The 27,257-nt window shown below is 39.5% G+C and overlaps 3 protein-coding genes and 1 long non-coding RNA gene across 4 annotated transcripts; 1 reads left to right on the top strand and 3 right to left on the bottom strand.

Annotated features, from left to right (window-relative positions):
- Nucleotides 1–1,375: 1,375 nt before the first annotated feature.
- Nucleotides 1,376–5,334, bottom strand: prdx4 (peroxiredoxin 4). Its single transcript, XM_050041025.1, has 7 exons — nucleotides 4,999–5,334; nucleotides 2,757–2,874; nucleotides 2,547–2,663; nucleotides 2,260–2,382; nucleotides 1,929–2,059; nucleotides 1,788–1,822; nucleotides 1,376–1,500 (listed from the first exon to the last, which is right to left on the bottom strand). The coding sequence occupies exons 1-7, from the start codon at nucleotides 5,312–5,314 to the stop codon at nucleotides 1,450–1,452; spliced, it is 891 nt and encodes a 296-aa protein (XP_049896982.1). The 5' UTR covers nucleotides 5,315–5,334; the 3' UTR covers nucleotides 1,376–1,449.
- Nucleotides 5,335–8,231: 2,897 nt separating this feature from the next.
- Nucleotides 8,232–11,414, bottom strand: LOC126388116 (crescerin-like protein che-12). The gene is made up of 9 exons (XM_050041011.1): nucleotides 11,340–11,414; nucleotides 10,214–10,799; nucleotides 9,849–9,988; nucleotides 9,677–9,776; nucleotides 9,391–9,523; nucleotides 9,109–9,214; nucleotides 8,755–8,993; nucleotides 8,489–8,647; nucleotides 8,232–8,358 (listed from the first exon to the last, which is right to left on the bottom strand). The coding sequence occupies exons 1-9, from the start codon at nucleotides 11,412–11,414 to the stop codon at nucleotides 8,232–8,234; spliced, it is 1,665 nt and encodes a 554-aa protein (XP_049896968.1).
- Nucleotides 11,415–13,041: 1,627 nt separating this feature from the next.
- LOC126387628 (uncharacterized) lies at nucleotides 13,042–14,371 on the top strand. Its single transcript, XR_007569698.1, has 2 exons — nucleotides 13,042–13,859; nucleotides 13,897–14,371. It is a non-coding gene; the product is annotated as an uncharacterized LOC126387628 (long non-coding RNA).
- Nucleotides 14,372–15,573: 1,202 nt separating this feature from the next.
- pdha1a (pyruvate dehydrogenase E1 subunit alpha 1a) lies at nucleotides 15,574–23,115 on the bottom strand. Its single transcript, XM_050040186.1, has 11 exons — nucleotides 22,983–23,115; nucleotides 21,550–21,618; nucleotides 21,285–21,458; nucleotides 20,955–21,081; nucleotides 20,721–20,812; nucleotides 20,126–20,218; nucleotides 19,426–19,581; nucleotides 18,388–18,459; nucleotides 18,234–18,301; nucleotides 16,970–17,078; nucleotides 15,574–15,808 (listed from the first exon to the last, which is right to left on the bottom strand). Exons 1-11 carry the CDS (start codon nucleotides 23,028–23,030, stop codon nucleotides 15,644–15,646), a joined length of 1,173 nt encoding a protein of 390 aa, XP_049896143.1. The 5' UTR covers nucleotides 23,031–23,115; the 3' UTR covers nucleotides 15,574–15,643.
- Between the last annotated feature and the right edge of the window lie 4,142 nt (nucleotides 23,116–27,257).

Raw genomic sequence — 27,257 nt, 5'->3', positions numbered from 1 at the left:
CTGAAAAGGTTGGGTCATATCTGTACATATTGTAGTATAAGCTACCTCTGCACACAACACTTAATGTCTTTTCACCTTGAGTCAGACGTCAATGTCGAATACCTGGTGCTCCTTCTAATGCAGCCCTTATTGTCCATTGTGTCTTTATGTAGATGCATGTCCTGTCTGGATATGATATGATGTGTTTTAATGTACTTTGTAGTAGAATTTGCAAACCAAAGACAAATTTCTGCCTTTTACATGCAAAAAGTAAACAATAGTTGGTGATATTTGGAACACTAAACAATCCAATTATGACGGGTTAAGTGAGGTTTTTGTTTTGTTTGCTGAGTTTGAATTAAGTGCTTGAATAAATCAGCAGTCATTGGTTGTTGGGCTAACTGTGGTTGGTGGGAAAAAAATCACTGGAGTCCTTTAGGATTGCAAAGATAAACTGGGAAAGAAACCAAAGCCAGCAGGACCAAGAGGACAGGTGATCACTGAGTGAGTATTTTTGTCACTTAACACTTTGTTTTGGCCAATAGCTTTTGGCCATTATGGTGATACTACACAGCCTCCAGGCAATGTACAATAAGGCCTGTTTGTCATGGATAAAACTTATTAAATGTATGTTGTTTTTTTCCCCAGTGCTTTAGTTGAACAGTGAAGTTATTTCAGACGCTTTTCAGACCCCCACCTCCACGTGCTAGGCAGGTTTGGGGAGTATTTGGGAGTTGAGCGTCAGAACCTCAGACATGCAATGCATCCTGGTGCGTCTAGGCACTTAAATAATGGCTGTGCAAGCAGAAACACTCAGCTTCTATGTCAAGACAGCGCACAGTGAGGAATTTATTGCCTCAGTGACGTCATTTACCATCAACACTGGCTGGATATCTACTCAAAATGTGGCGAATTTCTCCTTTAACTTTGAAAATTACCTTGCAATGCTGTTTGTCAGCAAACTCTGTTGGTCATTAGGCGGCTATACACTTGTAGTTAATGTTCCAACGCACAGACGTTTTGCCCTCAAACCACTTCCATTGTAAACTTATTTCATCCTTTGTGCAAATGTTTAAGGGACAGTATCTTTACCTTCTGAGCCTGGGGCTAGTTTCCAAGGCAGTCAACGCAAGTTTACATGCTTGCAAGTATAAAACACCACAACTGGTACAGCAAGTATGCTAATGTGTCTGACGAGTCTTTGTAATCAGGTGTTGCTGGTGAGCACCTGGCTGCCACTGGGTAAATTCCCATCGATCACAGCTGCTCATTCCCAGTGTGATGCAGGCTTTGAAACGTTCTGCTCTCAAGAAAACAAAAGGTATAATCTGAGCTGAAACTGTCATCTGCTGCGATGACTCAGTCAGATGAATCTAAAAGAGCAGACGGACGGCACTTTAGGAAAACACATTTTATTTGGACTTTCAGTAAGTGCTGGATTTCACAGACTGGAACGACAGGAACGCAGATTTAGTTCAGTTTATCAAAATACTTCAGCTTTCCTGAGGGGTCGGGAATGATCTGCGGGAGAGAATAAATTAAGTTAGTGCACAGTTAGTACAGTCAAGACAGAAATAGACTAGAATGTGCTGTAACCAGGCTGTGACTAATGCAGATCCCTGATAACAACCTAGTCTGCTTTGTGTGCATCACAAATGTTGCTTAGAATCTAGTCAGGCAGTGCTCACAGTGGAAGTCCATTTTTCTTAAGTTATTTGTGAGACGTAAATGCTTTTAATATTGCAAAACACACACAATATCGTGAGTACCAAGGATCCAAATCAATCACAGCTGCAGGTGATACTCACTGTGTCACTGCCTGGCTTCCATCCTGCCGGACACACTGTCAAAAAACACACATAATGCAGTCAGCAAAACTAAAACAGTTTAAAAAATCCACTGCAAACCAGCTACTGGTATCCAGGTATGTTTAAATGAGCTCCTTGTACCTTCTCCGTGTTTGTCAGTGTACTGGAAGGCCTGCACAAGCCGCAGAGTCTCATCCACAGATCTTCCCACTGGAAGATCGTTCATGGTGATCTGCCTCAAGATGCCTTTGCCATCAATGATGAAGAGTCCCCTGAGAGAGAGACACGGACAGGTGAGATTCAAGTATGCCTAACTGTTAGTTGGTTACGGTTGTTTAAATAACCACAGTTTTATCCTACCTGTTTAACATGTTTCTTTTTGCTTCTAAAGCACCTCAGAGTGACATAACAGTGTTTTATTGAGTTAATTGCCTGTAAAACTTTGATAAAGGCTATAAATGTCAAGCTGTACCTCAGCGTGTGTCCCTGGTCCTCCAGATAGACTCCGTAGTCTTTTGAAATCTGGTGTGTGAGGTCAGACAACAGAGGGATTTTCATTGGTCCGAGTCCGCCCTGCTTCCTGGGCGTATTGATCCTGTTGTTAAGAGGAAATATGAGAAAAAATAAAGCTCTGTTTCAACTGTAGCTGAATGATTCACACTTTAACACCAGCCTTAACCCCTAAGTATTTAGATCATTTGATTATTACTAGGATTTTATCTGAAGCCAGTAAAGTCTGAGGGCATCTTGCATTCCTACCAGGCCAGGTGGGTGAACTGGGAGTCGACAGAGCAGGCGACCACCTCTGTATTGATGGCTTGGAACTCGTGCACGCGATCGCTGAATGCAATGATCTCAGTGGGGCAGACGAATGTGCTGCACAAGAGAGAAAACATTTACATCAAACAGACTCACGTGCAGCTACACCAATTGAGTGTTTATGTAATGTGTGTCTAAGATGTTACTCACAAGTCCAGAGGATAGAAGAAGAAGACAAGGTATTTGCCTTTGTAGTCCGACAGCTTCAGCTCCTTGAATTCCCCGTTAATGACGGCCGTTCCCTCCCAGTTTGGTGCAAGCTTTGAAACTTTGCAACAGGAAGAGAAATACATGGATTGATAAAACCAGGAGTTGAAACTGTGATTTAATAACATCTCTGACTTGTGTTTTGACGCAGCAAATGACTAAAAGATTACAGTAGTGCTTTCGTTTTCAAATGGCACACTGAGACTCTCACACTTTTAGAGCTACTGATTAAACTCTAATGTACGTTTTGAGGTTAAGGTTGTCCAGTGTATATATAATTAAACTGAATTGTGCAGTGTAATTGTCAGAGGCACAGTACCATTGAAAAGTTGGGCACACTTTCTCATTCTAATAACTATGAAAGTGTGTCCAAACTTTTAACTGGTACTTTGTATGAATTTACTTTTAATCTTTTATTGTACCTCTACGTCTATATTTTTATCCATAGCATGCCAATACTCACATTTTATTCTGTATTCTTATGTCTATCCACTTTAATTACTTACTTGTACTTTACTATTCAAAATGTACTTTTTCTCTTTGTTTTTTGTTTTTATCATTTTCCTCTACCTAAATATGTTCTTTGAAATGTTTCTCTTATATTTTTTCTCTATTCTATTACACATACCAGTCCACAGAAATGGAAACAAAGCATTCTGGTTGTGATAAATAAGGCCTGGGCAATAGGCTATATCGATATTATATCAATGTTGTGATTTGAGACAAGATATCGTAATACTGTAAGTGTTGTCTTTTCCTGGTTTTAAAGGCTGCATTACAGTAAAGACTGATCTAGCTGCTCTATCAGGGTGTCTACAGGTATCAGACAGGTAAATTTAATGCTTTTTAAGGCCTGTTCAAGATCCTTTTTAACAAAATTTAGGACAGATTTTTGGACAAATTATGTTAACTTATTTAAGCATCACAGGCAAGTAGTATGTAGTGTGTGGTCCTGTGCAGAGGTAAGTGTTATGTGGGAATATGGTTATCAGAGTGAGTTAAGTCAACCTACATTTTGACAACAGGTAAATGCAAGTATGAAGTAAAATGACAGGATTATAGTTTTGTTTTTGTTTTTTTGGGTTTTTTTTTAAAGATTTGTAACATTAGATATGTGGACTTTTACACAGAAAGGCTTCACAAAAAAATGAATACATGAAATTAGATTACAATGTTCAAATTCAAGACTATTTAATGACTTTTAAGGCCTTGTTGTTGTAACACTGAATACAAACCATTTTAAGATCTTTTAAGGACCTGTAGACACCCTGTCCATTATTTGTTAGTCATTATATCCTCATTACTAATGATCATTTATCAAATATTTGTGTGAATATTTTGGGACCAACAGTCAACTCTACAGTATCACTGCAATATCAATAACAGTACGTAGTCAAAATATAATATTTAATTTTCTGCATATCACCCAGCCCTATGATGAATAAATATTCAAACCTTTATGACCCCTCTTTTTTAGTTTTTGCACATCTGAGATAATATTCCATAGTTAAGACTTTTCTTCTTCACATTGCTTATGCACTGCAAGTAGAAGTTTGTTTCCATTACATGAGCAACATATGGTAAGTGAGCAAGTACAGATCGCATGTCTGCTGGTGCACAAGTTGGCACTGTGGCATGGGGTAAAGTCTCATATCTCCTGATGACACATGACAAACAGAGACTAAACTGTATGAGTGTTACAGATAATGACTAACTCCAACACTTACTTTGCCTACAAGACTGTAATTATGTATTTATCATATGGACTCTGCACGAACACGTGAGTTTTATGACTGCATCTACTAGTTTGAGTGTTCCTGTTATTTTGTCCAACCCCCTGGTGTTATTTGGAGCAGTCATGTTTCCAAGGGGCGGAGGGAGGAGCGCAATCCAATGAATTTCACAGAATGACGTGTCCTACAAAAACAGCTGGTTAAAAGTTAGGCCTCATCTGTGACTGAAACACCTTAAACTGTTGTCTGAGTGTTAACCTGTGAGACACAGACAGTCAGATGTGAACACAAGCTGCAGACTGACACCCTCAGTGTGTTTCTATTGTCCTGACAGCAGCAGGATCCGCACACTGAAGCTGCAGCTGCGTTTGTTTGCAAGAACAACAACTGCGCATTCTCATTACGCACACACAAACTATCCGCCTGTGGATGAACTCAGGACACAAACTCACTCTTGGCTTTGCTGAGGTGCAGAGAGTGGTCAGACACAGGCACGCGGAAAGCCTCTCCGGGATAGACGTGTCCTCCCGCGTAGTTGTGACACTGGGAGTTTTTCACACTAGCGCCTTCCTCTGCAGACGTGACTGTGGTGAGGAAGAGGAGGAGAGCGGTGCACAGCGCACGGAAAAGCTCCTTCTTTACATTAATGTGCAAGATAAACTCCATTGTGTCCCTTTGAGAGCACTCAAGCGCTGACTGGCACCTCTTGGCAGGATTTGAGAAGGCTTCTTCCTCCTCCTCTTCTTCTTCATCCAGGTTTTGCAGCATCCGGCGTCCTTATTGTTGCATTACTGCCATCTCCTGGAGTTAATTAGCTCCTAACGCCAGATTCCCTCAGCACACACTTCTCCTCTTGTTGCCAAACTATCCAGAGGTTGTTTCAAATAAGAGAATGAGCGTATGAACTGAATGAACAAAGATGTGTTGCAGTATATGGAGTAAATTTGGGGAATGGGTTAGAAACAGAAATGAAAGTGTATGTGAAATGTGTTTGGGATATCTGGGCAGACAATAGGCCTGTATACAGTTTCTTATTGCTCTGTATATTTAAAAGGCATCTGATAAAAACAACACCTTTTTGCTCCTGTTTTGTTTTATAATTCTAAAAAAAAGCATTAACTTAATGTTTATGCATTTAATCTCCCAGTACATTTGTGTTTTATAAGTTGGAAAATGACCAAAATAAACTAAATGAAACTCTTCAACCCACTTCCATAAATGAATAAACACAGTTGCCTTGCCATAATTCAACATACCACTTCTTCCTTTTTTAAAACAAGTGTGTTTATTGGATTTTTGATATACTTCAAATATTACATCGTACGAAATTGAACATTCACAGTAAAGCATCGTCTTAATATTAACTGCTATGACAGGTCAAGTACTTTTCCAAGGTTCAAAATAAACAGATATGCATGTTGAATGCATATAATACAGGGTGTATGGTTTGCAATGCTTTATTACATCATTTTATGTATGCAGATGATTTGATCATCTTCTGCCCATATAGTGCCGGCCTACAACAGCTGTTGTAGATTTGCTTTAACTATTGTGCAGACTTTGACATTGAATATGACGCCAATAAGAGCAACATTATGCTTGTTAGAAGTAAAGAAGACAATTGAATATCTGAATTCATCTGATCTGGTGCTGCTCTTAAAGTGTGTGATGAGATTAAATATCTTGGTCATTATATTGTCAATTATTTATCTGATGATGAAGATATCCGCAGACAGTTTTGCAAGTTGTATGCACAAGCTAATATGCTTGCTCTCAAATTTATTGTTTTATTGTTCAGTTGATGTGAAGATAGCTCTTTTTAGAGCATTTTGCACTCCACTGCATACTGCCCATTTGTGGCGCTCATACAAGTACTGACAGTCTAAAGGAAAGATATTGCACATAATTTTGTTGCGTTCAAGAAAGTAAGACAAGTAGACTTCTGTAGCCGTATCCCTCTCCAGAAATTTCATAAAACATCCCCATATCTTAACAAAAGTAGAATATTTACCCTTAATCATAGAAGTAAGTTTTTCAAGGGCAATAGAGTGTGACAGTCCAGTAAGCCAGACTTGTAAACTTGGTCTAAATGTAGATTTCCAGTATCTGGCAATGGTGTTTTGCTGGTAATAAGCAGTAGTGCCATTTTCTTACTGCTTCCTCCTTAGCTCCACGTGTCCCTGCTATATATTTCCTTTACCCTGTCAGTACATGATCTCCTTTTAATGGCTGGTTTGGCTTACATTACTGTCCTGTTTTTGTAATGTTGTCATTGTTATCTGTTTTCCCCCTTGCTTCTCTTGTTTTCTCAGTCATTTCTTATATACTTAAACCTGAAATGTTACTTGTATTCCCTTCCCTGCATGTCTGTACTGCGTCTTTAGGCCACATCATCCATATATTTAAAGCTCTTTATGTTAGGATAATATTTTATTACTTTGCCTTAATAATTTCACATCCACTAAATGATTTCTAATAGGCATACAGTAAATCACAATACATCTCATTTGCAATGTCCTCTGAGCAGCTCAAATGCATATTTTGGTTTTCTTTGTCTCCCAGCATAACTTTAAAACTTTTTATCTTCCTGTAGCCTCATCCCTACACATACAGATATTAATCAGCAACTATTTTTCACTAAAACTATCTGGATTTTCTGTATATGGCAGCTGCTCTGGACACTGGGTGAATTCCTGCATTCAGTATAATATATTTTTTATTAAAATTACTTTAAATGCAAAAATATTTTTTTTTCTGTGGACAGAAATGACGTCGACATCCTTAAATGTTAAACAGATTCTGTTTGTTAAATTGTTTTTCTATGTTTGCATTTTTGTGTTTTCCCCCGGCTGTGCCTTTATTTTTTTCTGATGTGTGTTATAGTTTCTATACATGTTGGATTTATTTTGTTAATCACTCACTACTGCTGTTTTCTACTGCAGGCTACACTCTAAAAAGTAAGTAATTAATTTTTACATAATATGTTGCCAAAAATGCACACATTCAACACTCAACCACAATATACAAAGTGGTTTATGGTAAAATGACTCTAAATTATTAAAAATAACAATGGATTTCCTATTGTTTATTGTAAGCAGGTAGTGTTTTGATAGAGTTCATGTACATAGAGAAAGTTTTTTTTATATAATTTCAAATGTAGAGTAGGTATTTAATAAACAAAATGTGATTTTAAGCAGAAAATTGACAGGTTGGCTAATTGTATGAGGCAGGTGTGTTGCTGTGTTAAGAGTTCAGAAAAAGTATCTTACGGAAAGTTTAGGTTAACACTTGTTAGCAATTGTAAAACTATTGATTTTATATAGCAAATTTCACAAATTTGCCTCAGGAGGCTTCACAATCTGAACAGCATATGACACCCTCTGTCCTTAGACCCTGCGTATGGATGAGGAGAATCTCCACAGAGGTGGGATCCCTTTCCCAGGACGGACAGGCAATAAATGTCAATGTGAACAGAACAAGTAAAGTCACAGTATGGACATTAAGAATGACAAAGTAATAGACACATTGTAAATGATTATGAATGTGTATTTTGGACAGTGATTACTACAATATAAAAATATATAACTATACATATTTACATTTATATATACATATATATATGAACAGTATAATAAATAAATAAATAAATAAATAAATAATAAATAAATAATATTTCAGATGCCCTCTATTTCTTGGCCTTCTTTAAGATCTTGTCCAGTGATGATCTTTGGTTTACTGGAATGATCTTTGTCCACAGTTTGATGAAGTCCTTGTGGTCGGCCAATTTTAAGAGGACTATCTGTCCATGGTGCCTGTGGAGGAAGACATATGTCATTTAGCTCAGTATTCAGAAAAATTAAATTATGACTGTGGAAACAGGAGCTACAAGATCACAAGATTGTGCAACATGTTACACTAAATCTAAAGAACTTGATAACTCACCTCACTTCTGGTGCACCATCGACACACATCTTGGAGACAGCAAGAAGGAAGCGCTCTGTGAGTGTCCTTCCTGCTGTCAAGATGCGAGCTGCTCCCAGGCTGTCAGCCAGCTGATGCAGATGTTGAGCCATGCTGCCTCTGACTGCAGCACATCGGTGGCTGAGGAGGGACAAAGACAGGGGAATATGAGACACTATGTTTCGTTATCCTATTTAACTTTGTTTTAAGGTTTTTGCTGATAAAATAAACCTCGTCTCTTCTCTTACCTCAGGCCTGCATTCAAAAGAGCGCTCACAATACGACCATGGCTGCAGTTGTCTACCAGGGCATCGAGAGCAAGATTAGCCTGCTGGTGAATGAAGGCACTCGTTGTCTGTGCCAGTTTCAGCAGCAAGGCTCGGCCTGTTCCCTCTGCCTCTGGGTCCATGGCCTTTTGGAGGTGAATGTACAGCTCTGCCAAGGTGTCCATTGCTTCACAAGCAACGGCTGAGCGTAAGTTGTTCACCTGTATAGTGAGAATAAACATCATCAGTCAAAGCTGTAGTGTGCACACTCACAGACACATGTTGGCAAATGAAAATGCACAAATATAGATAGAAAGAGGAAAGTGTGTACAATACCTCCACGACGAGAACCAGACATACTTCATGGAGTTTTGTCCTCAGTGTGTCTGGGTGGTGCTGTGCAAGAGCCTGAATGATTTTCAAGCCGTCGATTTTCTTCTCCCTGTATGTTAAAATGTAAAGTATAATTAACCTCATAAAAGTTACTGTTACCAACATGTACTGGCTCCATATTGATGTGACACTGACTCATGTCAGAGTAGTTGCAACATGACAGACTTAAGATGAAACATTTGTTGAGCTTGTACAACAGACTGCTCTGTGTTGTCGGTGTCTTACCAGTCATCTAAGGAGAGCAGCTTGAAACAGGCAGACAGGCTCTGCTCAGGGTCGGTCAACGGCTGTAGCTCCGTCTTCTTGACCTTTTTATCCTTTGCAGCGTTAGGGCTGCAGTCGGTGGTTGTGTCCTTGCCTGGTAAAAAGCAAAACAGTCTTTACTCACATGTCCTGTCATTCATAGCACTGTACTCACAATAGCTACTATAATTCTTTACAAAAAACTATAAGAAACCCATGAGTACAGTTCACAGCTTTGACTACAATTATTCAGGATATTAGAACTTACCTGCCACGCTGAAGGCTTTTGCGGGACGCAGGGCCACCCCGGGTCGAGTCCCTCGTTTCTTGGCCTGGGGAACTCTTGGAGGGGTGGGTGCCAAAGGCGTCTCCACAGGGGTTGCTGTCGGAGCAGGTGCAGGGCGTGTCATGGTAGGTGGTGCAGGGATCCTTTTAGGTGCCGCTGCAGGGGTCATCGTTGGAGCTGCTGGAGGTTGAGGTGAAGGGATGGAGGCGAGCTGGAGGCTTTTCAGTCTCTCCACAAAAGCCTCGACTTTCCCTTTAGCCGATTGTAGCCTACATCCATCGGCTACCTCTTTCTCTGTTAGGGCAAAAAAAGGATCACATAAATTCCGACTGTTCTCATACCCAACGGGTAACTTAGATGTAAGTGTTGTACTTGTAATAGTGTTTTAATATTTGAGTTGATGTCCAATGATTTAGCAAAAAAATCCCATGCTGTATGAGTCTAACAATTTAAACAACTGGAAGAAACAGCAGGGGTTCCCACACCTGTCCCTAAAAGAGTTTGTCTTGAGGAACTGACCTGCTCCACTCTGTTTGGCTGAAAGTACAGGCAGACGAGACGTTCTTCTCCTGAACAGTGGGACTGCTCGATGAGGAGGAGGAGGAGTTGTTGGTTCCTCAATCAGAGCGATGGCCCTCAGCTCACTGGGTGTTTTACAATCAACCGAGCTGAGGGAGGAGGTTGGGCTCTGGTCTCCGTCTGCCATTTGAGCCTCCTTACATGTGAGGACAGCCATCTGGCTGCCAAGAAGCACCTTCTCCCAGAAGGAGTCGTCCTCCTCATCCAGACTTCCAGGGCTCTGGTGTCTGTTGATGTCCTCGGTGTTCAAACGAGGAACATCTGAACGAGGGGCAATCCTCCTTCTTCGTTGAGGGGATCTGATGCTTCTTTTTGGTAAAGGTGGTGGTCGAGGTGAAGGCCGGGTGACGTCCTGAACGGGGAGGCCCAGTCTCCCCAGAACAGCGTCATTTCGGGCTTTTGTCGCAGTGCACAGGTTTTCTGCCTGGCGAACTAGCGTAGCCCTCCCTGCCCTCTGGAAGTCCAGGATGCTGGACTCACTGGTCGAGCCATCAGGATTTTGATGTCCACTGTGGCTCCCAGTTTGCTGTGGAAATAAAGTACAACACTACTGAGTAACTTGGTAATCATTGCAGTTGAGATGATCTACTTTGACTCAGTTATGAACAGAAGGAATGTTAGAGATGACAGTTTTTCATAATTGTTTCAGCACATTTCCTGAAACTGTAGCTCAACTTCTCAAAACTCTCAACACAAAACTATTCTTTTGAAAACTCAATAAATGTCTTGCAAAATGAAACACTGCACTTAAAACCACATTCCTGCTTCTCAAAACCAATACTTTCCACCAAAACAAAGCAAAACTTGCAGAATAGTTGATACTGTAACACTGTCAGAGCTCTGAGAATACACAGGTGTTACCTATTTTGACAAAACTCACAATAACTGAACTGATACTGTAGGTAACATGAGAAACAGCACGGTAAAAATATGATTTAGAATTTCAATTGTAGTGAAAACAATTCAAGTGTAGCAGTCTGGAGTCTTTTTGATGAAACATTAGCTTCAAGTTTTCAGAGCTGGGAGAATATTTGTGTTTTTGTGTGCAAAAGAGTTGATTACTTACACCACCATCCTCGTTGTTCTTGTGGATCCACTTCCAAAATGGGAGGCAGATCTTTGACAAGTTGCAATTCTCCATTACTTTTTCAAAAACCAACTCAATTGTTCAAAGACGAAACAACTGTGTGTGTAGTCTTCTCTCAGTGAGATCAGTGTGAGACTGACAAGTGCAGGGGGTATTTGTAGAGATTCAGGCAGTCAAAGAGATTCCGTGTTCTGTTCTAAACTCTCCTGTTCCATTCTGTTCTGTTCTGTTCTGTTCTGTTCTGTTCTCTGTGCATGTGTGTGTGCATGTGTGTGTGTGCATGTGTGTGTGCATGTGTGTGTGATTTACACATATGCAACATAAATATTAGATTTGCATTGTGTATACTATATTTCATCTCAAAACATTGTTCAAGTTGAAGGACAGGAACAACCCTGATCCAGCTCACCTGCACACCTCACCCTCACTTCTGCATATTTTCAGCTCTTTTACATTAATTTCCACTTTCTCTTCAACTGATCCATCTGTTAATCCCTCAGTATGTCATCTCCAATCATATTTTGATGACTCTTTACTATAACCAGATCTAAATAGCTTGAATCAGACATTTACTGCCAAAAATTATTTTAATGGGAGAAAGAGAGAAAGGGTGTTCTGATGCCTGATGTAACTCTCTCTCTCTCTGTGTATTGGGACCTCAAAGGGTAACTTTGGTTTTTCTCAAACTGGACATTATTTTCCCATGTTTTTGTGTCTAAGTAACTAATGGGGACAAAACTAACCACTGGAGGCATTTGTGCACAGTCAATGTACATCCAAGTAAAGCTTGTTTTGGTCACTGACAGATTCAGATTGTTACTATGAGTGTCTGACAACATGATAGAAAGGATCCCTACAGAGACAGAGCTTTGCATTAATGAGTAATATCCTTTTTGTTTAATCACAAACAGCCCCGAACTCACCAAACACACCACAGGTAGTCCCTTACTATGCAATGACACATCACTTATCGTACAACAGCAGCTCCAAAAAAAGTTGGGATGCTGTGTAAAACATAAATAAAAACAGAATGCAGGGATTTTCAAAAATGGATGTTCAATGCTCAAAAAACACCCGTTAAAACATGTCACAGGTTAACAGGTGGTGCAAGGTTCACTACTTTGTGAAAAACTGTGTGGGCAAATAGGCCAACAAAATGTTTCTCAATGCACAATTGCAGAATGACCCGTGCCCCTGTCCCAACTTTTTTTGGAACATGTCGCAGGGATCAAATCCAGAGTATTTATTTACAATAAGCAATAAAGTTTATCAGTTTGAACATTAAATATCCTGTTTTTGGACTGTATTCAATTGAACATGGGTCAAAAATGATTTACAAATCATTGCATTCTGTTTTATTTACATTTTACACAGCATCCCAACTTCTCTGAACTTTGAGGCAGCCTTTGGGCCTTGTACTATTTCCCAATTCTATCTCATGACAAATTTTCCTCGTTGCACTTTTAAAAACGTCACTATCTACCACATAAAAATGGTATCTTTATAAAACAAACAAAAAATAATCATTTTGTTCAGATCCAGATCAGATTTGTCCTATCATGCTGCTGCATAAACAATAAGTAAACATTTTTATTATCATTTCGTCAGGATAACATTAAGAAACGGGGGAGCCTGTGTAAGAATGACCTATCAACACAATGTGTGCATTTGCAATGTGTGTTAAGTGGCAATAAAATACATTTCAGAGGACATGTCTGTACTATCAACCACATTTATGAGATGGTCGCACATTCTGATGAATATTTCATACCTGACAGAATGAGCTGTACTGTACCTTTCACTACAGTAACAGAGGTAGCAGTAGTACACGGTGGTGTTAACAAACACATAAGGGAATTCATTTTGTGGCTTTTCAACATACCTATAATGGCATGGTCATAAAAGGTATTAAGGTGAAGGCCTGTTCACTGAAGGACAAAGTTCGGACAATTCACCTTACATACAAATGGACAAAGACGAAAAGACAGATACAGTATTTTACAGTTTTTTATTACAGTGGCACACACATAAAACCAATGTTTCCATGGAGCTTTTCCCTGCGTCATCTGCGACCCTCAATGTAACAGTTTACGACAACAAATACTCACAATGCAGGTATTTTCAGTTGTGTTAAGACAGGAACTGACATTTTAAAGTTTAGTCTGTTTTGTTATTTGATTAAATACTTTTCACATCACATAGAGGAGACCCTTCCCTTCTGGCACCCTTCAAAGGGTTACAGCCATTGTTACACTTGGCAGCTTGCTGTTAGGAGTATATGCTGATATGCAGGTTGTTTTATTTTGCTACCTGAGGTATCAGTGCAGACATTTTTTCACAACAGTACTTGAGAAGGAAGAAAACAGACTGAAATTCAAAATGTCCATGTATCCCTGTCTTTGAGCCAATGATGTACCAAATATCAGAGACATATACAAATACACAAGTAGCACACAAAGCTACTAAACCAGCCATCTCGCTTTGATTTGGAAACTTCAGGTGTATCAGCCATCTCGCTTTGATTTGGAAACTTCAGGTGTATAGTGAAGCTTAGCTGCTGAATGCACCCTGACTAAAAGCCATCATGTTTCCATTCGTCACTGTTGCAGGCAGTAGATGTTTCAGCTTGAATTGACTGCATTGAGTGTAAATATTTCCACACACGTACATCAGAAATCGAATAAGAACTTCTCCCAATATATGAAAATGAGCAGTTTAGGTTTGCGTCTTGAGACTCGTACAAGGCACCTGAGCACCAGAGCATCTGCAAATTTAACACATTATGAATGTAAACACACTTGCTGAACACGTCCTCAACCATCTGACTTTTAAACGCACAAAATCAGCTGCTCAGCTTGGAGTGTGCTACAAACATGAGATAACACATTCATCCTCTAAACAACATGAGATCTGCCAGGCACATGTTTGGTTTGGCAAGATAAATATTTCAAACCTTTCCCTTGGTATTCCTCACCCTCTCCTGTTTACAGCATATTGACAGAAAAAGAAAAGGGAGACATTATTGAGAGTGTTTAAAGTAACAACAGTCTTTACCCTGCTGCCTTTTAAAAAAGGGGTTATATTTTAAAAAAAAGACAAACTGATGTATCACGTACACTTCAGTATAAAGAGTACAAAGCCATTTTTACAGGTCTGTCTCTGAGATGAACAGTGACGGGTGAACATTTGATTTACAGCACCTCAAAAGTGACCAGAGATAATCATCAAACAAGCAAATTTAGAACCGACTTAATATATTTAATTGGGGCCATGTTTATAACACCATGACTTATGCTGTGTTCACAAGTGATCAGGCAGTCGGTAGACGGCAGATGGACAACACCTTGTGGACAGCACAGACACGAAAGTGAAACGAACCATGAATGCTGATATTTTGTGATGATGATGCCATATTGTTTTCAAAAAATGGAATAAAACATATTAAGCAACATCATTCAAGTTTATTATTTTTTGTAATTTTTCTTTTAATGTCAATTGATGTCCAGATCATACGTTTTCACCTTTTGTGAAGAAGCAACATCCAGTTGAAAATCCCGTCATGTGGGACAGCGAGAGTTCAGATATTTAAATCTTGAACGGCAATGCCTTCTACCTTTACCCGTATTCTCTGCCGGCCTCACCTAATTTATGGTTCTGCTCTCCGTTAAAGTGATATCCAGTTTGCCCTCTACCGTCTACGTGATCCCCGTGAACGCCACATTGGTGCTTAATGTTGAGAAAAGCGAATATAATTTAAATACAACAGGTTACACATGTTCTTGAGCTGCCCTCTTAAAATAAAGACAAATAATCAGTTATCAATTTACAACTTTTGTTTACCATACTTTTTACATTAAGGTGAAGACTTTTAATAATCCAGCAATGTCAAGAAGGTGATTTTGATTACTAAACATGTAGTGAAATCTCTACAGTGTGGTGAGTTGATTAAAAGTTTTTACAAAAAATAGAAATAAATATGGCACAGAAACTCATGAGACTGTGGCAACACTGATGAAGAAATGCACTTTTGGATCACTGAAATCATTTACAGATTAAAAGTTCTTGTCACTCTTCGTAAGTTTTATTCTCTTTGTGAATATGGTCTCGCTGTTAAACTGTAACAGCATTGAAATTAATTTACTTGCTGATGATTCAAGCTCTGGGTCCGAGGCACTAGTTTATGGTACGTTGTATGATGTGTGCGTATATGTGAGGGGCGGGGCGGGACGGGGGGGATTTACTACTGGGTGGATGACGTGATGAAAAGAGGGGATGAAAAAACTTTAGCTGACAGACTTCAGCTTGGACCATGGGTTTGTTCCGCGCACCTCCAGGGGTGAATCGTTGGAAAATATATGGTTGCACAAATCCTCCAGAGGGGGTTCAGGATCTGTGGTGGCAAACTGGGCAGCATCTTCAATTTCCTTCCTCACTGCCACATCGATATCCTACGGACACAACACAGGTGAGACAGAAAGTTAGAGCAATTTGTGTATGACATTAACAGTACACATGCTACTGAATTACTGCTATTGTTCAATTAGGAAAAATAAGTACAGCGAATTGTCTAAGTATTAGTCTGCTACATTAGAACTAGAAAATGTATGGTATAAGAATACTTCATGTGCTCAACCAGGTATACTGCTTGGCCATGCATAAGACTGTTTGTACTGAAGTGTTTTACACTGTAACACTTAAACTGGTTGACCAGCACAACTTATTGTTGTTAAATATGGCCGCAGTTACTTTAATTTATGAACAATGTTCGCCTTTTTTTGGATTCTCTGTTGACTGTAGAGGCATACGAGAAAAACAAAGTTGTCGAAACAAATTCAAGGTAACATGCAGTGAATAATTAATATACAAATGGTTATACAAATGGTAAATGCAACTTAGTGTTTGATAACAAAACCCCTTTACAGAGAGTGCTCTGTGTTTGCTTGAGACCTGCTTGTCAACTACAGTACTTGTGTGTGGTGAGGGTGATGATGATACAGAAGCTGAAACCAGTGAAAGTAACACTCTCCTGTGTTCAAAGCACTGCAGCTTTTTGTGTGATCTCCTAAACAATGTCTTTAACCTCAAAAGACGACGGCAGCTCCATGGTTTTCTAAAATGCGAAATTCTGTCACAAACTTGTTATATACTTTAATCACAACCAGCCTATTAAGTGCACTTGACTGGCTCAAAAAACTGACTATAAACCTGAATCTATTTTTACAATACTGTATTGCTTCTGTTTTATAAATGCAACAGCGTACATGTAGATGTTTTGCACTATATGTTGTTTATGTGGTTTGCTGCATTCATGACCACCTCAGGATGTTTGATTAATAGTTCAGTAGTGTGTGGTTTCAGTTTCATTACCCCAAATACGTTTCGATTCCGGCCATTAAGGGAATCATCACAATAAAATATGCTTCTCTCTCTTTGTGATTTTGTTCTTAATGCATTTTTGGAATAACTAGAATCGACTAGCTTGTTAAAAGCACATGGCGAGACTCCTGGATTAATGAGGTTTCAAAATATAATGGATGATACCAATATGCAGATTTTTTTTCAGTGGGCAACAGCACTTTTTCATTTTACAAGCTGAAAATATTTTCTACCTTGAGCTCCTCCACGCTGGCCATGTTGTTGCTGAGCATACGGTCCTTCAGCATGGAGATGGGGTCACTCTTACCACGGACTTCCTGGATCTCCTCACGTGTACGGTAGCTGAGAGGGGAGAGATTGGTGCAGGGATGTTGTAGGGATGCACTAATACAATCATGTTTTTTAGAGCTGACACCAAATCCAAGTTCTACAACTTTAAGGGGACGTATTATGCTCACTTTATTGATCATACTTGTATTTTGGGTTTCTATTGTTAACATGCTTTAATGTTCTAAAAACACTACATATTGTCTGTGCTGGAACACCTGTCTGTAATGCTCCACTTAGTGCCTACCAAAATGTCTACTCTGATTGATCAGCGTTTGGAAGCATTTTCTACCGTGAAAAATAACCAAAAAGGCTAAACTAAAATCTTCAGAACTGGACTTGTTCCAGCAGGAATATGATCAGACACTGAGGAGAAATGAACAACATCAGCAACCAAGCTTACATGTTTCTCTGACATTAGCATGTAGCTACACGTAGCAGTCTAAGCTATGTAATGTGAATACTTGCAGTAGCGTGTCTGAAACAGATGAACATATAAAGAAATCTGTCACGAGCTGACGTCAGCTTGACTTGACTAGTAGAAAAAATATTGGAAACAAAGTGTTCCCAATGGTGTGAAGCCTGAGGATGTAGCTCACAGGGATTATTTTTACATGCGTTTACCTCATTATTTAAGACTCTGACCACGTTTAATATGAACATCTGACAGTGTAACACTATATATGTGACAGAAAATAAGGAAAAGCATAATAGGTCCCCTTTAGGTACTTTTAAATCGTGATCACCAGCAGTACATTACTTTCACTAACCATAATCAGTATAAAGATAATAGAGTGGTGTGTTTACATTTCTCATTAGAACTTTGAGAAATCCATCCTGTTACATTTAAATCAGCCATTCATCTGCTAAAGCCAATAGCAATGTTAGAGTGTGAGTTCAGTCCATCCCTGGGCTGTGCATGGCCTCTACGGAGGGGAGGAGGGTACATGAAGACTACTGGGGGACAGTGGCAGAAGCAAGGGGCAGCGGCAAAGTGAGGGTAACATTTGTAGGTCAGATTATTAATAATGCATAAGTAGAATTACAACCACATTAATTAAAAAGTGATTAAAAGATAATCAAGAAACACTAAAGGTAAGCAGTTACAGAAAATTATTTGAACTGTTAATAAATTAAAATTTGCAAAGGTCTGTAACTGTGATCATTTACCTGACACCAGGATCGCTCATACTGTGTCCATGATAGCGGTAGGTCTGAAGCTCCATGAGAATGGGACCCTGATGAAAAGCAGAACGAAAATACCTCAGCTGAGACACTGACGACCACGTGTCCTGCTTGATGTAGTTCAGTGTTTCTAACTCACCTTGCCAGCTCGGCAGTGATCCGCTGCAAACTTGGTTGCTTCCCTGACACACAGAACATCCATCCCGTCCACCTAAAAGACAAAAAAATCAACACTGCATCGTATCATGATATTTTGGCAATGTTGTATCAATGCACAGATGCCAAATATCCAATTTTTTTAATTATATAAATTCTTTATGTTGTAATACAAATTCAACTTTTGGTAGCCTACTAGAGTAACAAAATCAATTGCCTTTTCAGTTCACTTAATACATTTTGGTGCAATAAAAATGACTGAAGTGAGATGAACACACAGATAAAACAGATGTCAATGAAGTTTTCTTTCAGGGACATAATTTGCAGTTGAAAAAAGGTCATAAATCACAATATGGCTGCAACTAACCCTTATTGTAATTGCTGATTAATCTGTCGATTATGTTCTCAGTTAAGTGATTTGTTGTTTGGTCTATAAAATGTCAGAAAATGTTGATCAGTGTTTCCCAAAGCCCAAGATGATGTCCTCAAATTTGTCCACAACCCACAGATATTGAGTTAACTATCATAGAGAAGTAAAGGATCTACAAAATATTCACATTTAAGAAGCTGAAATAAAAAATTTAGAGTTTATTTTCTACAGCAATACTCAAAAAGATCAATCAATCATAAAATTAGTTGGCAATGAATTTATTAATGGACAACTAATTGATTAATCATTGCAGCCCTAATCACAATATATCGCAGTATATGTTATCCCAATAATCAGCATACCACAAAATGTTTAAAATCACAAAAATATTGTATCGTGAACTAAGTATCATATCGTGGGGCCTTTGGCAATTCCCACTCCTAGTACTAGGTATGCATCATATTCCATTTCACTTATTTAGTGGTCACTTTTTTCCCAAGGAAATGTCATGATGTTTTTCTAACCCCAGATATCTTGTTCACATTAAAACATAGCCGTGCAATAATATAGAGACAACATATATGTATTCTGTTATAGTCAGTTTTATCAGTGGGGGGAAAAAAGGTTTAAAGACAGAAGTAAGATCAGTACCCGCAGACCAGGAATGAAGTCTCCTCTCTTGTAATAATCCGTGCTGGCAGCAGCTCGCTCCACTGATGTGCCCATGCCATACCTGTTGTTCTCACAGATGAAGATGGCGGGCAGCTTCCAAAGTGCTGCCATGTTGTAGGTTTCAAAAATCTGACCCTGTGAAATAAAAAAAATGATTTATTTTAAAGGTGGCACAGAGACATGTTGGCTCTTTGTTTTGTTGACCTTGTTAGCTTACATTAGAAGTACATAGCAAAGTAGATATTCTGTTAAAGTCTGTTTATATAGGCAGCTTAGGAAGCGTCTCATTTGATCTTTCTTTGTGGGGAGTCATAACATTTTTCCTCCTTAAGCAAACTTTATGTCCCTGTGTTGAATTTGAAGGTATGCAGTGAGCAGCCTAGGTTAGCTCAGTTACAGGATGTCTATAGGATCAGCAGCAGTTCTTCCTCCAGAGAAACACACTATTAAACACAACTCAATGTAATGTATTTATTAATGAAGTTGCTAGTCCAATGTCCTAATGTTTACAGGCCCCAGATGACCACAGATGAACAGATGCTGATGGAGTACACTAGTAAAATATAAACCATTCATTACTGGAGAAAGACTGTTTCCTACTTTTGAGAGAAGCTGATATCAATCCCATTAAGTAATTAAATAAAGCTTGGCCAAAACTGCAGTAATTTCTGTGCCATACCTGATTGGCAGCACCATCACCATAGAGACAGACACACAGCTCGTCCGTGCCCAAATACTGGCAGGCCAGAGCCACACCCGCACCTAGGGGAACCTGAGGAGAATTCAGAGATGTCTCGGGTTACATCGTGTGAATCTTAACGCATGAAGCACTTGTTTAAATATTACAAGAAGCTGCTTCATGAAACACAAACTCTTATAATTGTTTCTGTGATATGTTTGGCACTAACATAAATCATAAGTCTAGGTGTTGCATCGAGCTGAGAGCAACTTATATCATAAGAAAACAGATAACATTAAGAAGTTCTTCTTGGTTTCTTGAATGATATTTCTAACAGCAGCAGGCCGTTATGAAATACACAGGCACAATTAAGTATGTTTGTCAACTTCCTTTAGCACCACTATATTTCCACAATATCAGAAAACACTATCAAAGCAGACTGACAAGTTAAACCTGCATTCAGCCCTTTGAAGACTTATCACAATGACACCAAACTGACAGCATACTGGTCGGACATGGCACAAACACACACAAACTAAATCATGAACTGACCACTTTGCTTTCAAAAAGCCTGCAGTAAACTTTGCTGATATACCTGAGCTCCGACAATCCCATTTCCTCCATAGAAGTTTTTACAGTACATGTGCATAGAGCCTCCTTTGCCCTTTGCAATACCTCCTTTTCTGCCTGTAAATTGAGAACAAAAACATGCATGGGTGTGACATCAGAGGTGAAAGCAATACAAAAGAACTATTTGCATCTCAAAATAAACTGTGATTGGAACTGAAAATGATCTTGAAATGCAAAATTCTCAGCATTGTAAACTCACCGGTGAGCTCAGCCATGATCTCCTTCACAGTCCCTCCTCTGGTGTAAGTGTAGCCGTGGGCGCGGTACGCGGTGATCAGGTGGTCTGTCAGATTAATTCCTGCTTCAATACCAACCGCACAGGCCTCCTATGAGGAGAAAACAAACAGCTTGACATGACGTCTATGTGAGCGTACAGGTGTGGACACTTCCCAATCTAGGCAAACTTTACTTTTCTGCCATTTAATATTCTTCCCACAGCAGCACATATACATAATTTCTATAATACTGAAGTCAAACTCTTCCTATATTCTTAATGCACAGTGCAGAAAATAATTATAGCACACTCCACCTGTCCGTCATACAAGTGGCAAAATCCTCTGATGATCTTCTGCTTGTACAGCTGATCTGCTTTGAGCTCCATACGCCTGATGGTCTGCATGACGCGGTAGTACTGCAGACCCTCATCACGAGTCATCACCACCTGAGTGGCGGGGCCCTCATCCAGTTTGTGGACGTCACATTTCTGAAGGGGAGAAAACACCCATAATAACACACAAACTGCCTCACGCATGGATCTGTTTAGCAGAAAATGCAACTTGGTGTTTGAAGCTTACCTTTATTTCAAAAGAAGCCTCGGTTGTGAAGTCAGAGTATGTGCGTGCTGACATGACCACTGCAGCTCCCTGCCATGAGAGAGAGAAGGAGTTTAAAAACAAACAAACAAACAAATCTGCTCAGGTTTGATATTGACAGAGATGCAGTGCTTGCTTTTCTGTTTGTTTTTCTACAAATCCTTTTTTTCCCATTTAACAAAATAAGTCATACACTGTCATTCATTAAATGTTGTCTAAACACAAGCAGCTATACAACAGCTTTGTCCAAAGAAAATAGTCTAAACTTGGCAATTAAATATTATTAAATATGACCGAAAGTAAGTAAACAACATTAATAATCAGTATTTGCTTTCACTGCTTGACAAGTTTTGACACTGTGTTGACACCAAAAGTGCACAGGGGTTCGATTGCCACACCTAAAATCTGCTACTGTTTAGTAAGACATAATATTTAGGTAACCAGCAGAGCATAAATAGACACTGCTTCTAAAAGAACACATGCAAAGGTGTTAGTTGCAAATAAAAGTCCTATATAATATTACTAATAGACCTATGCATATTCAAGTCCAGTCAGTTTTGGATAACATACAGTAGAGAGTTACACAATACCTGTCTCGCCCAAATTGCAACAATCACAACACAGTGAAATACCTATAATTACATAATTATAAACTTGTCTTCTCAAGTTTATTTCCTATTCAGTCCAGCCCAAATGCTGGGCAACCAACTCCAGTGGTTAGTCATCATGGTGTTAAATCATATTATAGTTACTTTATGTAACTGAATGAAACCATTTGACAGTTTATTAGGAAGTCTCAGGAAATTCTCAAGCACCTACCAGCAGATGTTCTGATAATTTGAGCTGCCAAAAAGTGCTTTAAACTGACATAACTAATTGTATTAGGTGGGGAATATGAATTAAATTGGACTGGAAGTATTACAGATTTTTAGAAGAGCCTTTATAAAGACCGATATATCATTTTATTTAGCAGGAAAACAAACCAGAAAGGACAACCAGAGCATACATGACAGCAGAAATAAGGTCGCTCATCCCTCCCCCCCATCTGACAGGAGGAGTTTATATAGAAGTTACTAATGCTAACTTAGCTGCCAATTTTGATTCACTGCACCCAGTGTGAAAACACAGCCCCGACTCCATAATGATAACATAAGAGCTTGATAACACGAAATGCATGAAAAGTAAATAACTGGGTCTCTTTTCACCAAAACACTGAAGCTGTCATAAGGAGTTTAGGTTTTGTGCAGACTGTGACATTTTTATTAGCTGTGTTAGCCAAACAAGCTATCACTCGGCCTGACAAGGTCAGAACAGCGACAACAGTCCTGTTTTAGTTAAAAGTTGGCGGTCTTAGAGGCAGACTGTAACGATGTGTGTGGCTGAAACCGCGCATAGTTTACATTCTGTTTACTTACATTTCTCTGAGCGCAAGCCCTCAGCACGTTAGAGATATTGGTCAGCATCTTTACCGAGCTAGCTCACCACAGACCCGACACCACACGGCTCCGTCCTTCTGTCAGGCTCTGTCCTTCCGGCTCCGCTCACTCTTCTTCTTCTCTGCCTTCAATAACGGCAGAAAAAAAACCTCTGCTGCTACCACTCCCCCCTGTGGCCAGTATGTGGCAACACATGTATGAAAGAATAGATTTAAATAAATAACCAAATAAATAATCAATAATAACAAAAAACAACAACAGCAATAGTAATAATAATAATAATAATAATAATAATTTGCCTTTATCAACCTGTTTTTTTATTTAAATGTTTTTTTGTTTTCTTTTACTCTGAATTAAAATCCATTATGTAGGTTTGGATTAGATTTTCATTTGGATGTCTTTTGGCTAATCTTACCTCTAACCCTAACCCTAACCCTATCTTACACATTTAATAAGGGTAACAAATTACAAAATATTTTTTATGATATACAGGCAATGCATGAACAAATACTATTTTTGTTCGCCAATGCTACATGGTGACTTTACTTCAATTAGACCCCAAAGAGGTTGTACTCCCTGTTGAACTGTTAAAACCTTAATCCTAATAGACTCATTTGGGATTTGTGTAAAAACAACTGTCTACGTCAATCACAGACGCACAAATCCATTAAATTTAATCATGTTTTACAGCTGGTATCTCTGTCACTCCAGACAGATGTAATGTTTAGGGTACAACTGAAACATGTAGTGACGTAAAAATCGTGTTCATAAGAAAGTCTCACAAAATTTGGAGATGCAGTGAAGCATTAAAGGAGCTATATGTAAGAAATCTAAAGCAAATAGTCATAAAATCCTCCTAATATGTCACAGAGACTATGGAATAATGTTCATATAACATACTGATCTCACTGACAACAATAGTACAGCCAGAATATTCGCATTTAAAAAAATATTTCACGGTCCGCAAATCATGTTTTGAATTTGTGTTTTGGCCTGTTGCGCCACCCACCGCCGTCTACCAGTCACGCAGTCAGTAGAGTCTCAGCTTCAGTTACAGTTACGACTGAGCTACAGCAGCACAGCAAGCAGCATAGCAGTGTCCCAGTACATAACATTAGCAGCCGGCTCCTCTGCTGTATCCCGGCAGCAGCGTTAGCAGCAGAGAAGCCGGACTTGCTCGAACGGTCCGCTGGAAAACCGAAGATCAAGGACGCGGCGACACGGCCCTGCCACGGCAGCCGCCTGTGGGCAAACAAATCAGTCTCCAGCGTGCCACTGTCCAGCAACCTCGAATCTGTAGAGGAGGGGGGGTGGACACGACTCGCGGCAGTATTTTGAATTTGAGTGCAGTAACCGCTTTGGCCACATTCTTACATACAGCGCCTTTAAGATGATAGATCGAGTTGTTAAAGAGGACCCAAGTCCTCGAAGGGAGCTCAACCTGAGCTATTGTGCTAACCAGTTCTGAAAATTCTGCCACTGGAGAAACTGTACCATATTCTGTAACCCATCAGATTCTGTGACCTGATTAGGGATTTCAGAAATGAGGGTCACACCAGCTGTATTACATAATCTTGAGGCTCTGTCTCTTTGACATTTTTAAAGCTTCAGTTTATATTGGTGAATATTCTAAAATAAATTTATTATCTGACCCACAACAAAACATAAGGTACTTGCTAAAGTTGTTTTTTGGGACTGTAGGCAAAATAAAATAAGGCTGCCATGTGTAGTCTGCAGTATGCACTTAAGTTGATGGCCACTTAAAGATTATGTTACATTCACTGAGTGCACAGAGAGTTGGAAGAAGGGGGAGGATGTTGGGGCCCACAGCTTTTTGGGACCCTAAACCACTGCAAAGGCTTTTATCATGGTCATATTATCAAAATAGCTGTTACTCAAAATGGTGAAAATATGTCACCCTACATGCTATAGGGTCACAAAGCTGCGATAGCAAAAACTAGTGTTTAGATCTATGCGTGCATCAACCCTATCATACCCATGAGACTTTTTTCATTCATGGCTTCAGTGGTGCCTGAAGATTTTTTTCATGGGGTGACCAGATGGTGCCATTGAAAATCTTGGGGTGACACACCAAAGCCAAAAGCCATAACTGAATTTCAGGAATTCTATCATGCTGTTGAATTATATATGCTAGTTGAAAACTGTCAATATGAGAGTTAAGGAATTGCACACTGATAAACTTCTGTTTCTTATTTTACAGTTCATATGACTAATTATCTGATGTGCGTACTGGTACAGTTAACATTTTGATTTTCACAACAATCCTGTTTCAATGTGTTGTGTATCTATACTGTTAGGCGATTCATTTTTCTTCAGAGAGGCTGATTGTCCTTTTCCTTAAAAAGACAAATACACAGCTTACATGTGAATGATAACATTGATTGTAAGAAACAAACCTTTACTTGGAACAAGCCTTCTCAAATTTAGGGGAGACTCGTGGGTATCCACATAAGCCATTTTCATTCAAATATCCTGAGGTGAGAGTTCAAGGAACCCCTTTAAAATGGCCATGCCAATTGTTCCCTCACCAAAATATATATATCTATATTTATATAAACATAGAAATGTTGCTGAGAGGGGGAGTGGGGTGGCCAGCGATTGTATCAGCAACATGTTCTCATTCCAACTCATCAAACATCGCTGTTTTATCAGTCTATAGTTGTTTATTTGACAAGGACAAATGCATAAAACATTGCTTCATATAGTATGTAAAATACAAAGCAGATGCATTGCATACTAGTTTCTAGTCATGGCTAATTTGTAACTCCAGTCCCTGTTTGGAATTTTAGAAAACAGGAAGTACAGGATTACTGAAGTAATACAGCACAATAATATTCCTGCGTCTATTGTAAACATTCTGGGATGCCGTGTCAATTTACGCTTGTTACATGCATTGTGTCTTTTGAAAATGTACTTCTGTTTTCACAGGGAATGTAAAGTTTCTGCTTGTTAGATGCAAACAGTCTTTTTCAGAATAAACTTATAATGTTGGTAAGCCACCTCAGATTTACATTTATTTTCTTGTGCAACAAAAGCACAAGGTCAGGTTTAGGGAACAAAACCATGTGGTTAGGTTTAGAAAAATAGATCATGGTTTAGCTCAATATTCACACAGGAAATGAACAGCAGACTCCTGGGTAAAAGTCTGGGGTTCATCCACTCCTCTGCTGTCTGCCATGTAGGGACTTTCCAGCTCCTTATTTATAACGCCACCTGGCAGCGTATCATAATGCAGTGAAAGATGCCTTTTTGCATTAGTGTCTGAAGCTGAAATCTCTGCCAGATTTTCTGCAAATGTTGGGCCGTTGTGCTGGCAAGCTGCGAGTGTTTAGACACACAGATCCAGATTGGCGAGTTGATCCGAGGTGCCCAATTTTCCGCCTCGTAGGGTAGTCATATTGGCGGAACCCTTTTAGTTTAAAAAGACCGAGGCGGCCTTCTGCAACGGGAGGGGCTGTTGAAGACTTGTGGGAGGAGCTGTTGATGACGCTGCACGTGCGACCCACTGGCGGTAGATAAACAGGAAACAGCTGATAGCAGGAATGTGCAGCTAATAGCAAGAGGGAAACGCAAACCTGACAGACACTGTAAAGATGAGCAACTGGGGAGACAAGGAATTGCTTGCCCTCCTTGTCCTCGCAAACGAAGAGGCCATTAACCGTCAGATGACGTGGATGGTGAAGGACGGGCCGACTTGTGAGAGAATCGCCGAAGGACTGACCAGCCGCGGCTTCCCTCCCACGTCACTGTTTACGTCACACGCTGAGCTACATGTTTTGTTACTTGCTCACGCCCCCCATTAAACAAAAGGGGGCATTTTGCCACACTTCCCGATTTTGTTTTTATACTGCCAATGCTGGGCTAATCACTGGCAGTATTTGTTGAGCTGGGAATAAGAAGAGGTTGGTATCAGGGTGGCCAAGGCCCCCCTTGTCCCCCCTTGGGGACGCCACTTCATGGCTCTCCCACACTTTTCAAAAATACAATCAGACAATCAATGCCACATTGTAACTGTAATTTTAATGAAATGTTCAGCAAAATTATATAAATCTAATTTTACAAGCCATCTAAGCCTACAGGTGAGATGTACGAGTGAGGGGAACTGATCGAGGTTTCTATCTATTTTTAATAGCATCTAAACGATTGAGATGCCATAGAAAACCAACATCCTAATCCCTAAAGCATTTTAGCAGCCTCTGAACATGATGTGAAATGGTTAACCTTCTGTTTATT

Source organism: Epinephelus moara, chromosome 3 (assembly GCF_006386435.1).
Source record: "Epinephelus moara isolate mb chromosome 3, YSFRI_EMoa_1.0, whole genome shotgun sequence".
Classification (NCBI taxonomy): Eukaryota; Metazoa; Chordata; class Actinopteri; order Perciformes; family Serranidae; genus Epinephelus; species Epinephelus moara.
Note: the sequence above shows the minus strand (reverse complement) of the source record. Positions and strands in the feature narration are given on the sequence as shown.